This window comes from Coenobita brevimanus, chromosome 88 (assembly GCF_032717465.1).
Source record: "Coenobita brevimanus isolate Jiangsu-jjx chromosome 88, ASM3271746v2, whole genome shotgun sequence".
Taxonomy (NCBI): domain Eukaryota; kingdom Metazoa; phylum Arthropoda; class Malacostraca; order Decapoda; family Coenobitidae; genus Coenobita; species Coenobita brevimanus.
Genome location: NC_137041.1, coordinates 30,982,618 through 30,996,634, shown reverse-complemented (window position 1 = coordinate 30,996,634; position 14,017 = coordinate 30,982,618). Strand labels below are relative to the sequence as shown.

The window sequence follows — 14,017 nt, the reverse complement described above, 5'->3', positions numbered from 1 at the left end:
CAGAAGGGCTGACTCAGAGTCCGAAAAAATGACAAAACTGTCGTGATCTGAACGCAAAGCAAAGTCTATACCTTGATCTATGGCAAATAATTCGGCAGTGAATACAGACATATGGGGGGGCAAGCGAAAACGGATGCGGCACTCTGTAGACCACACACTCGCACCCACACATTCATCCATCTTAGAGCCATCGGTGTACAAGTGGAATGATGCTAGGTGTCTAATGAGGATCAACCGGAACAACTGTCGTACCTCCACCTTCGACGCCTTGTACTTTGCGACGGGGAGCCAGGCAGTATTAAATGTGGTAGCAAGAGACTCCCAGGGCGCTATTTTTGATGTTAAAACCTGATCCCCATTAGAAAGGTCGTACCCTAACACCTCACAGAGGAAGTGAAGCCTCACAGCCAGCGGCTTGAGGGCCGCATACAGCAGGTATTCCCACTGTAGGAGGATCCGACAAGTCGGAAGGCCAAGTGAGCGTTTACGGTGGGTGGTGATACCGTAAGAAAATAGCAGGTGGTCACGTTGTAAACGGAGGGGAGGCACATTAGCCTCCACTTCCAACCGCACCATACAAGTACATCGAAGGGCTCCAAGACATACCCAAGCACACGTTCTGAAGCACATCAAGTCTATGGAGTACAGCATCCGATGCTGACCCATACACTTGTGAGCCATAGTCAAGCTTAGAATGGATAAGGGACTTATACACTATCAATAAAGACGTTCTGTCTGCTCCCCATGATTTACCGGAAAGAAACTTGAGGACGTTTACTTTTTTACTACAAGAAACAAGCAAATGATAAATATGTGTTCTCCAACTGAGCCTACTGTCAAAATGTAGACCCAGGAATCTTACTGAATTTTGAAAAGGCATCGGCTGATTGTCTAAAATCAAATGCAAAGGAGGTACGTTAAGTTTACGAGTAAAAACAACACCGACACACTTAGGGACGGAAAATTTAAATCCCCACTCCAGGGCCTAACGTTGAACAGATTCAAGTGCCAGTTGAACCTGCTCTGCCGAGGACTCTGCACTGCGGGAAGAGTGCCACACTGCACAGTCATCAGCATAGAGTGAGTATCTAATCGTCTGTGGATGGAAGCAGGTGACAGGATGTCATTAATGGCAACGCTGAACAAAGTAGGGCTAAGCACATTTCCTTGTGGTATCCCGTTCTCTTGGACAAATATGTCTGAAGTTACATTACAGGGTAACTTGACAGAAAACGTTCTGTCAGTAAGGAAGTTCTGAAGGAAAATGGGCAAATTACCTCTTAAACCATAAGAGTTGAGTTTACGTAGTATTCCGTTTCACCAGGTCGTATCATAAGCCTTATGAATATCCAGAAAAATCCCTATCATGAATTCGTGATTGGCAAAAGTCTTGGCTATGCAATGCTCCAGGTGCACTAAATGATCCAAAGTGGACCTGTATTTACGAAATCCACTCTGTTGATCATTTAACACACCCTTCGACTCTAATGTTCAAAGACCTTACATAGACAGTCAGTCAGTGCAATAGGTTGAAACAAGCTGGGACTCGTAAGGCGACCGTCCCGGCGAGGTATGACGTGCGCGTAGTGCCAATCTACACAACTTCCATATCCACTCCACAACAATCTCACCCTCATAGCTCAGCATTTCACCACACACTCCATCAATTTCTGGGGCCTTTCCCAACTTGATCTTCCTCATTACTTCAACCACTTCCACCCTACTGATCTCTTCCTCCCTGCTCTCATCTCTTCTTCTCCTAGTCATTCCCAAACCACTTATACTCGCACTCCTCTCACTTGACAATAAACTACTATTACTGAAGGAAACTTATCGATAAAGACTGTAGATATATATAAGTGTTATATAGTAATAGAAATATAATCTGTGAGTGTTTTTATGAATAATAAATAACAGAACACCAGCGGCGAACTAGCGCAAGTGGGAAGGTCATACGCCCTTGTAATTTTCATTGCTTTCACAGTTTTTTTTTTTTTGGAGTATGGATTCCAAACTATTTGAGAATCATAGAATAGTGTTTCTAGTGATAATATTAGGCTGTAGTAATCATATTACGGGTTGTCGGAAGTGTAAAGTGGAGACTTTGTTACCTAACTTCAGAGGTCTCCACAAGTCCTACAGTACTCGACGAAGGCTCAACAAACACCCCAGGAGAAAGCAGAAGGTATGTGCCATAAGCATATATGATTTTAATATTCTAGGACTAATAACTGATTTTTGGCAAATATTTTTATAGAGTCTATCGGAGCGCGAATATGCCCGCGGGAGCCGCAAGAAAAAGCAAAACAAGCCCGCAGTTAAAGAGTTAAAAAATCATGGTCTGAGTTCTGTTTCTATTGGAAGACTTTCGGAGTAACTGTGGGAAGTTTTATTTTTTTCCCATTTCTGATAGATTTTATTTTGGGGAGCGGGCTGATGTCCCCAAAATCACCATGGAGGATCACACTCCCCAAGTATTGCATTACAGCTGAGAGTCCATTGTACAATCTTGTACCAAATATCTGCCCTGCTTTCACTACTTTTGAGATTTTATGATCTGCTGAGGGGGCTGACCCCCCTAAAATGGTTGAAACCTTTAAACAGTGGAAGATATTATCAAAGAACCTGACGAACTGACCTGAGATTTTTTTCTGAAATCCACGTGATCACTTTCCCCTATTTCTGATTTTTATTTTTGAAGGGGGTCTGATCCCCCAAAATCATATGGGGGGGTCAGGCTCCCGACATATCGCACTGCAGAACACGTACCAACCCATATCAGCCCTCATTTCATTATTTCTGAGAATTTTTTAACTTCGTGTGAGGGCTGACCCCCAGTAAAATTAATGGCTGAAAATTGTATTCAGTGAAAAACCTTCCCAACCCAGCCATATTCACCTGTTCATTCAAATCCATCAAATAGTCTGAAGTACTCACACACACACACACACACACACACACACACACACACACACACACACACACACACACACACACACACACACACAGGTTGAGTCTAGCACAACGGTATAGGGCGAGCTGCCGAAAGTGATAAAATTATTCTTTGCGTGAATAATAATAATAATAATAATATTGATAATAATAATAATAATAATAATAATAATAATAAATAGATTAACAATAAAAATAATAAAATAGCATACCTGGTAGTTACTATATGGCCAATGCCATAGCTGGCGTGAGTGTGTGGCACCATTTTGGGTCGACCTGTTGTGCCAGATGTGAAGAACAACTGGGTGACGTCACTGCCCCTGCTGGAGACGCACTCCATTACCAACGCATTCCTGACGCCTTCCATTAGCTCGTTGTAGCTCACCCAGCCAGACCTGAGAATTATCATCACCATTATTTTATCACCATCATCAGTACTGCCTCCAAACTCCTTCGCTGAAATACTCTTGGTGCCTCCATTAGCTCGTTGTAGTTTATCCAACCAGAGCTGACATTATTACCTCTGAAAAGGTTATGTTTTTGCCTGCAATGGTCTGTTTGTCTATCTGTCTGTTAGCAGGATTACTCAAAAAGTAAAGAACGGATTTTGATGAAATTTTGTGGTAGGGGGGGTCATGGGCCAAGGAGGAAATTACTAAATTTTGGGGCGGATCCGGAGTATCCTGCACAATATCCAAAATTTCTTAGTGAACTTCAATGAAATTTTATAAAAAGGTGGGCCATGGACCAAGAAATAATTGATTAAATTATTGGCAGGATCCGAATCCTATGTCCATGGATCCAAATCCAGACCCTTTCTAATGGCAATGGCATTTGCAGGTGCAGGTGCTCTCTGAGTGTTCTAGTTATAATTGTTATAATTACAAAAATTACATAATTATTATTATTATTATTATTCTTACCGTATAATTATTTTTATTATTAGATTAGAAAATGAAATTATTTTTATTATTATTAAATTAGAAAATGATGATGATGATGATGACTGTTATTATCATTACCTCCGCCAGGGAGGTTATGTTTTACCCCGCATTGGTTGGTTTGTCTATCTTTCTGTTGGTAGGATTACTCAAAAAGTTATCTACGGATTTTGCTGAAATTTTGTGAAAGGGTAGGCCATTGGCTAAAGAAGAACTTATTAGAGACCGGATCCTGAACCCGATCCGGAGTATCCCGCACAATATCTCCAAAAGTTCTCAACGAATTTCAATGAAGTTTTGTGGAAAGGAGGGCCATGGACGAAGAATGACTTGATTAAATTTGGGGGAGGATCAAAATCTGGATCCGGATCCGGACCCTTTTTAATAGCAATGGCATTGGCGGAAGTATGCGCTCTCCGAGTGCTTTGTAATTATTATTATTATTATTATTATTATTATCATCACATCACCTCACCACTGTTGCAACATTGCATCTCTGTACCACACTCACCTATCCCTGACATTGACTTCAGTGAAACCCAACCATACGGGTATAAACAAAGAGACATTACAGTATATATCATTATTATTACATCGGCCACGACAGAGTCCGGCAAGGTGCTGATTCTGATCGAGTTTGTTTCTTTGTTTGTTAGCAACATTACGGAAAAAAGATAGAATAAAATCACATGAAACTTTCAGGATATGTGGGCACTGGTCCCAAAAGGAAGTGCTTAAATTTTTGAGGTAATTGAGTGACCCTGAAAGGTCAGATGCAAGGTCTCGGATTTTCAGAGGACTATTATTTGAAACTGGTTGAAGACAGAGATATTTACTATTATCAACATATCAGAACTCCCATATGGATTTTCATTTGGCACCAACACCTTTGACCCTGAGCGACCTCAAAAGGCCACTCAAGGTCACGGATATTCAGGGGGCTATAACACGAAACTGGTTGCAGGTAGATAATTACTATTATCAACATATAGGAAGTCCTATATGGGCCTTTAATTGGTACTATGACCATTGACCTTAAGGGACCTTGAGTCAAATTCAAGGTCATGGATATTCAGGGGGCTGTAACTCAAAACTGGCTGAGTTAAGCGAGGTTTATAGCGCCTTCCATCATTTATTATTATTATTATTATCATCATCATCACTGTTGCCTTTATTATTATAGATTATAACAGACTCATGGTATTCTCTCCTACCAAGTCACCTCACTTTATCACTTCGGGCATCAGTGACCATAATGCGACGTAATTTAACCGGATTTTTTTTTTTTTTTTTTTGCCATGTCGTCAATGTAAAAGATACCAAACCTTATAATGAGAAAGAGAATAATACAGACTTTTCCCTACCAAGTCACTTACCTCACTTCATCACTAGGGGCATCAGTGACCACAATGCGACGCGGGACATGAGTGGTGATGTGGTCTAGGTGTTTGGCCATGTCTGCAGTACAAATGATGCAGTCTGCCTTGGATTCTGCCAGGCGATGGGCAACGTCACCCACGGTCAGCTGGGTGGTGCCAGGCGAAATTACCGTGCCTGTTGGAGAGTGTGGCGCATACAGGGACAGGATAGTTTTATTGTTGTTGTTACTGGAGTATATAAGAGAGTATGGAACAGTGGGTGCAAGGATTGTATGGGTGAGGATGAAAGTAGGTATACAAGCATGGGCGATTGTATGTGTGTATGCTCCAACAGAGGATCGAGTGGCAAGAGTGAAAGATGAGTTTTGGGCGAGAGTAGAAGCATGTATGGACAAGTTTGAGAGGAGCGAGAGAGTGCTGTTGATTGGAGACATGAATGGCAAAGTTGGGAATGTACGAGTGGATGGAGTGGTTGGTCAGTGGGGTGTGCCAGCTGAAGTAGATGGGAATGGTAGTGCTTTGGTGGACATCTGTGCTGGTAAGGGGTTGGCAATAGCCAACACCTACTTTCGTCATAAGATGATCCACCGGTATACATGGAGAGTAATGAGGAGGATGGATGGTGAACTTGTTGAACGAAAGGCAATGATAGACTACGTGTGTGTGGATGAGCGAATGAGAAGACAAGTGTTGGATGCAAGAGTGTGGAGAGGGTGGGGGAATGGAGTCTCGGACCATCACTTAGTGATGGCCAAGGTAGAGCTGCAAAGAAAGTGGTTGAGGAGGCGAAGGGGAAGACAGGAGGAAGCAGCTCCTGTGAGAAGAGTGGAGAAATTGCAAGATAGTGAGAAAAGAACAGAGTATAAGAGCATAGTGGAAGAAAGATTGGGAAGGTATGAGCTAGAGCAGATGGAAGGGGTGGAAGACGTATGTAAGATATTCACGGAAGAGATAAGCGCAGCGTGTGAGGCGGTTTGTGGAGTGAGGAGGAGATGCAAGGGTGTGCAAGGGACAGCATGGTGGAATGATGAGGTGAAACGAGCTGTGGAACAAAAGAAGAAGGCATATGGTGAATGGTTGGCGAGTAGAGGTAAGGAAAAAGATGAGAGAGAGAAGAGAGAGGTATATGTGAGCAGGAGAAGGGAGGTTAAGAGACTGGTGAAGGAGAGTAAGAAGAAAGTGGATGAAGAGTTTGGGAGGAATCTGAGTTTGAAATGGAGGGAGAGTAAGAAATTGTTTTGGAAGGAGATAAAGAAAGTAAGGCAGTGTGAAAGGGGAAATAGTAGGGGAGTGAAGGATAGGAATAATAGATTGTTGGTGGAGAAGAGAGAGAAAGTGAGGAGATGGAAGGAGCACTTTGAGGATTTGTTGAATGTAGAGAGTGAGAGCAGTGTGAGTATAAGTGGTTGGGGAATGGCTGGGAGAAGAAGAGATGAGAGGAGGGAGGAAGAGATCAGTAGGTCGGAAGTAGTGGAAGCGATGAAGAAGATTAAGCTGGGAAAGGCCCCAGGAATTGATGGAGTGTGTGGTGAAATGCTTAGGTATGGGGGTGAGATTGTTGTGGAGTGGATATGGAAGTTGTGTAGATTGGCTTGGGAAGAGGGGAAGGGTTCCAGAGGACTGGAAATCAGGTATAATTGTTCCTCTGTACAAAGGAAAAGGGGAGAGAGAAGTATGTGGTAACCATAGGGGTATTTGCCTTCTTAGTGTGACTGGTAAAATATATGGTAGAATACTCATTGACAGGGTTAGGCATATGACAGAGGAGCTAGTTGGAGAAGAACAAGGGGGATTTAGGAAGGGAAAAGGGTGTGTAGACCAGATATTTGTTCTAAGATGTTTAGTGGAGAAGTATCTAGAGAAGGGAAGGAAAGTGTATGCTGCCTTCATGGACTTGGAGAAAGCTTATGACAGAATAGATAGGCAAGGTATGTGGAAGGTATTAAGAATATATGGAGCGGAGGGGAAATTGTTGAGTGCTGTGAAGAGTATGTATGAGGGAGCTAGGGCTACGGTGCGAGTGGATGGTGAGCTGAGTGAGTTCTTTGATCTCAATGTGGGACTGAAACAGGGGTGTGTAATGTCTCCATGGCTGTTTAATATATATATGGATGGGGTTGTAAAGGAGGTTCAAGGTAGGGCAGTGGATGTGGGGGTGGCCCTAATGAATGAGGGTGAGATTTGGAAGTTTTCGGTGTTGCTGTTTGCTGATGATACAGTATTGTTGAGTGAAGATGAATGGGAGTTGCAAGGTTTGGTGAATGAATTTGGGACAGTGTGTAGGAGGAGGAAGCTGAAAGTTAATGTAAACAAAAGTAAAGTTATGGTGTTTGAGATGAATGAAGTCACTGAGTGTGCAGTGAGGTTGGATGGTGAGGATATGGAGAATGTGAGTGCATTCAAGTACTTGGGTAGTGTGATGAGTAAGGATGGAACTTTGGGGGATGAAGTAAATGAAAGGGTACAGCAGGGAAGGAAGGTTGTTGGTACACTGAAAGCAGTGATGAGAAATAGGGAGATGAGTATGGAAGTTAAGAAGTCACTGCATGATGGTATTGTGATCCCTACCCTGACGTATGGAAGCGAGGCGTGGACCTTGCAAGAAGGGAACAAGTCAAGAGTGAGAGCAGTGGAAATGAGTTACTTGAGAGGAGCATGTGGAGTGACGTGGAGGGACAGGTTGACGAATGAAGAAGTGAAGGAACGTTGTGGGGTAGATGTGGATGTGGTTGAAAAGATTAGGAGAAATACACTGAGGTGGTTTGGACATGTGGAGAGGATGGAGAATGAAAGACTGACTAAGAGGGTGTATGTAGGTGAGGTGGAGGGAGGGAGAGGGAGGGGTAGACCGAGGATGAGGTGGAGGGATGGAGTTGAGAGGTATATGAGGGAGGGGGGGTGAGCTGGGGGGAGGGGAGTCAAATGGTGGGTGACAGAGTGACTTGGAGGCGTTTTGTCTGCGGCCACCCTTTGCGGGATTAGGGCGTCGGGCTATAGATAGATAGATTATTATTATTATTACTTAGTTGTAGTAGTAGTAAAAGTAGTAGTAGTAGAAGTAGTAGGAGTAGTGAAGCAACAACAACACACACAGCGTCCCAACACCACACACCACACCACTCTCACCCCTACACCGTAGCACTTGAAGACCCATTAGTTTACCACCACCAGAGGTTTCGCGGTGTTGCACCACACCCACTGGCCACCTTTCTACTCTTAAATATTGTATCGTTGTTTTATTTCAATTTAAACTTTAAAAACATGGCAGTGCCAATTCAATTATATTAAAACACAGACAAACTAGGCATTAAATGATAGGTAAAAATAGAAGAAAAACGAACAAACTGCTCCATTACACCGTTATATAATGTACTGAAATAGAAGTAAAACAACCAAATTATTCCATTTATATGAAATTTAAATTTCAGTAACTAAATAGTAGTACAGCAGTTCAATTAATATTAAATGTATTTTTTTTTTTAACTACCACAGAAAATGGCGCCACTGCTTTGCCATAATAATATCTTTAGTATAGTACTGCAGTATATAAACTTTATGAACACCATGGCCATGCCACAGAATTGTTCTCAGTGATCCAGTAGGGGGCATAAGTTTATCAGGTGCTCATGTGCAACAAACTTGTCGTCCTGTACATACTGTAGGCTGGGACCATTTTGGAGAAAAGTGTTGGGAAATCACAGCCCTCCAGAAGCGGCACTTGAGTGCTTCCAGCAAAGCAGGCAGCAGAATGGTAACCATCGGTAGAGAGGCGGCCTGCTGTCCTGATGGACCCAGGTTCGAATCCTGGCTGGGGCAGGGAACAGTTTAAGGATTTGAATTTCATAAAAGCAGACTTTCCTGATCTACCAGATGACCCGCCGACATGTCGTAAAAGTACCCCCGCTAATACCAATACACCAGTCCTGTATGAGACAGCCTTAGCATGTATTCAATATGGACGGTGGGTGTTAGCGCCGAAGTGGTGACATGTAGAGAGGTGTATGATATGTAGGAGGACTACTGGGCCTTGAGAGCAGGCTGTAAAGCCTATGCCCAGAGTCGGACACATAAAAAAAAAAAAAAAAAAAAAAAAAAAAAAAAAACATGGAAATTAATGAAGCAATCACTGACAACATACATGATCATACTGACATGCATGGTGGTGAATGACCCTATGGTGAAGTCAGGGATAGGCATGGACGCCAAAATACGAGAGATATGAAAGTGTGGGGCGGGTTAAATCACCATGAAGATATGAATAGTAATGAGACTGGGGATGAAGAACACCAAGAAGTTTATAACAGAAATGAACCTCAGGATGACGACTACCATGGAGGAGTGTATGGAAGAGGGAATCATCCTGGTACTTACATCCCCAGAACGAGCATGAAACAAACAACGAGGAAGCAGAACAGCCACACAGGCCTGAGTGGGAAGGTCATCCCTTATTACAGATAGGTAAATCCTGTGAAAATGCTGCTACGTGGGTAAACACAACGTATAATGAATCTGTTGGCTGGTCATCAAGTAACCTTTTTGAACCTCCCAAATGCAATGGACCAATTGATATGATCAAGGAAATCACTCGCCTAATAGCAAATTGCAATACCGTAATAACTCACCCATTGCTTCATTCTCTTTGAAGGTCCTTGCACTGATATTGCACCACTTCCTTAACAAAACCAGCCCAAGAGCAAACATCGCAGAATATATTAAGTCCATCCAAAGGCGAGTTGAAACATTTATTTTAACATATCCGACTCTGGGGAAAGGCTTTAGAGCCTGTTCCCAAGGCCCAGTAGTCCTTCTACATACCACACACATCCCCATGTCACCATTTTGGTGTTAATATGCACTGTCCATACTGAGTACATGCTAGGGTTGTCTCATACAGGACTGGTGTACTAGTATTAGCATTTATTATTATTATTATTATTATTATTATTATTATTATTTTGCGACATGTCGGCAGGTCTTCTGGTAGATCAGTAAATTCTGCTTCTATCAACTTCAAATCCTTAAACTGCTCCCTGCCCCAGTCAGGATTCGAACCTTGGTCCATTAGGACTTCAGGCCGCCGCTCTACCGATTCAGCCAATGTTGAAACCTACTTGAGGAAGCAAGGGCATTGCAGATGAGAATATGCAACTCACGCAGAAGAAACGAGAAAACCGACGATGTGGCAAGGATTTCTGGCAGCAAGACAAGACACGGGGAGGTCTTGATGGTGACAAAATCCTCTCAGCAGACTCATTAAACAGAGTGCTTGACCTGACAGAAGAAACAATGTAACAACTACAGGAAAAACACCTGACTGTATGACAAGCAAGTGCCCAGTCAAAGCTAGGCTGGGACTACACACCACTCAAACCTATCATATATGACAGAATAAATGGAGATATGGTATGGAGGAAGGCAGTGCACACACAAGGAGGGGCAGGATCGTCAAACCTGGATGCAAAATCTTGCCGAGTAATCCTCAGTAACATCAAGTTTGGGGAGGCAGCAGCAGACATGTGTAACACCACTGTCTCACTGGCAAGGGACCTGGTCTCAAGTCAGTGCAACAACACTGAAGCACTGACGGCTTACAGAATAATCCCCCTTGACAAGAAACCTGGAAGTAGGCCCAGCGGGGTAGGTGAAGTCTTAAGATGGATGATAGGAAAATGCATTTTGAAGGTAGTGAAATATGATGTTTAGCAGGCAGTTGGCAACCCCCAAGTGTGTGCAGGCCAGCAAGCAGGTGGTGAGGCTGCAGCTCACTCCATGAGGAAAATATATGAGGAAGAGGACTATCATGCAGTATTACTAGCTGATGCCTCAAACACTTTAAATTCCATCAAAAAAGAAGCAATGCTGCACAACATAAAGGTTAAATGTCCAGCATTTGCCCACGATGTGGATAACATGCAAAGAACCACCAGACTTTTACTCTGTGGGTAAGATAGCTGTTCATGATGTTGGTATAATCCAATCCACAGAAGGAACTACCCAGAGGAACCCCTTTTGCCATGGCTATGTACACCCTGGCTATGACAGCACTGCAACAACAGATCAAATAAAAGGTCGCCAATGCAAAACAAGCAGCCTATGCAGATGACCTCACAGGGGCTGGCAAGGTAGAACATGTGCAGAAATGGTGAGACCTTGTAACATTTCATGGCCCTGAAACAGGTTACTACACTAAAGCAAGTAAGTCTATCTTGATCGTGAAACCAGCCATCAAGATGAACAGGAGGCCTTTAGAGACACAAACGTGATAGTAACAAAAGAAGGTCAGAGGCATCTAGGTTTAGTGAGTGGAACTATGTAATTCAAAGACAAGTATGTGAGTCATAGGGTAAAGACGTGGGTAGAAGAATAAATTTACTATTCAGTCACACAAAAACAGAACCCTTTGCATCATACACTGCATTTACATATGATATCGAGCCCAACTGGACCTTTGTGATGCGGACCACCCCTGACATAGACTGGAGGATGGTATCAGGGAATCATTCCTCCCATAACTGACCAATGGCCAAATCCCCACACCAGAAGAGAGGGATCTTGTAGCACTATTACCCAGGATGGGAAGACCTTCGCATTGTAAATCCAGCAGCCATGGCAGGCTATGAACACAGAAATTCTCTTAGGCACACCGAATCCTTGTCAAAGAAGGTTAGTGCCTAAGTTAAGACGAGTGAAATCGATCGTTGTTGGCGGCCCGAAGTCCTAATGGACCAAGGTTCGAATCCTGACTGGGGCAGGGAGCAGTTTAAGGATTTGAAGTTGACAGAAGCAGAATTTACTGATCTACCTTACGTCGCCTCCTCCTGGATTTCCAGGACCTGTTTGCGACAGGACCAGCAGATATAGGGCACACCACATACCTGTCTCATGAAATCCATACGACAGGCCCACCAATTAAACTGCCTTCCTGACGCAAGAACCCTCGACGAAGGGAGGAAGAGGACCGCCAAGCACGTGAAATGATCCAGGCCGGCGTCATTTCCCCCTCCACCAGCCCTTGGTCCTCCCTTGTTCTAGTAAAGAAGAAGGATGGCACAATGCGATTTTGCATTGATTACCACAACCTGAACGACATTACCATCAAAGATGTCATTCCCCTCCCACGAATCGACGATTCCCTTTATGGGGCATCGTGGTTCTCCACCCTCGACCTCCAGTCTGAGTACTGGCAGGTCCCTGTACACCCAGAACACCATGGCAAAACAGCTTTTTCCACAAGCAATGGCCGACATTTCGAATTCAATATCCTGCCGTTTGGCCTCTGCAATGCCCTTGCCACCTTCTCCCGGCTGATGGAATCTGTCCTGAGCAGCCTCACTTGGGAGATATGTCTGCCCTATTTGGATGACGTCATCGTTTTTAGCCAGACCTGGGCTGACCATTTGCAGCGCCTCCACCGGGTCTTTACTAGGATCCGCCAGGCAGGCCTCAAACTTCACCCCTCTAAGTGTGTCCTGGCCGCCAGGACTGTCTTGTTCCTGGGACATGTTATCTCCCAGGCACGAATCTCCCCAGACCCTGACAAGCTCTGCGCCATAGCGGACATACCGCCACTGCAGGACGTCCACGGCGTCAGCGCCTTCCTAGGACTCACGTCCTACTATCGTCGTTTCGTGAAGGGGTTCGTGCAAATTGCAAAGCCTCTTCACGATCTGACCAGGAAGGGAGAACAGTTCATCTGGACTGAAGAAAGGCGAGTTGCTTTCCAACAGCTGAAAGACAAACTCGTCTCTGCTCCCGTTGTGGCCTTTCCCGATTATGCCCTCCCTTTTCGCCTCTACACCGATGTTTCTCTCACCGCAATAGGCGCCGTGCTCGCCCAGGTACAAGCCAGCCGAGAGCACATCATTGCATGCACCAGCCGCACCCTGAATCCAGCCGAGAAGAATTATGCAGCAACCAAGCGAGAATGCCTCGGCATAATTTGGGCCCTCCAACACTTTAGGGCTTACCTTTCCGGGACCCAGGTCATGATCATCACTCACCACCAGTCCCTCCAATGGTTACGCCAGTCTGACTCACATAACGCCCAACTCGTCAGGTGGCACGAAACCCTGGAGGAATTTCAGTATGAAATTTCCTACAGGCCTGGGAAGCTACACACCAACGCAGATGCCCTCTCCCGCCTCCCCATTCACGCGGTACAGCCAGATCCGGAACTCCTAAACCTATGGCACCACAAGGAACGCCCCCACTGGATTCCTGCCCACCTGTTCACCAAACTATGCCGACAGGGCGACCACCTTCTAACCCCGTCCGGGCATATCCTTCTGACCCCTGATGCGGCACGTGACGCCCTGCGCCACCTCCATGCCCATAACGGCATCCACCTGGGTACCAAGAAATTAGTACAAGTGTTTAACGACATTTACTGGGCGCCAAACCCCTCCACTCTCGCCAAAGAAATCTTTCAAACTTGCCGCGCCTGTGCGCTTGGAAAGGATGTCACCCAGACCGCCGGACCTTCGGGCCACATCACCGCCCATAAACCCTGGCAACTCCTGGCGATAGATGTAGTAAGCCCCCTCCCTTGCAAATCTGGGTACAAGTATGTGATCACCTTTGTGGACATGTATTCGAAATTTGTAGTGGCCTGTCCGGCAAAAGAGCATCATGCCGTTGCTGATGCCCTTCTCCGACACGTATTCCCTTTTTTCGGCATCCCTCAAGCCATTCATTGACAATGCCCCAGAATTCTCCGGAAAAATCTGGAACTCGCCAGAATCTTTG

At 44.6% G+C, this 14,017-nt stretch overlaps 1 protein-coding gene across 1 annotated transcript in view; it reads right to left on the bottom strand.

Moving 5' to 3' along the window:
- Positions 1 to 14,017, bottom strand: part of LOC145411248 (acyl-coenzyme A synthetase ACSM3, mitochondrial-like) — a 56,004-nt gene that overhangs the window by 26,993 nt on the left and 14,994 nt on the right. Inside the window, exons 4-5 of the mRNA XM_080281315.1 lie at positions 5,270 to 5,447; positions 3,165 to 3,347 (exon numbers count right to left, since the gene is read on the bottom strand). Of these exons, the coding sequence (XP_080137441.1) occupies positions 3,165 to 3,347; positions 5,270 to 5,447 (361 nt within the window). The remainder of the gene's footprint in view (positions 1 to 3,164; positions 3,348 to 5,269; positions 5,448 to 14,017) is intronic.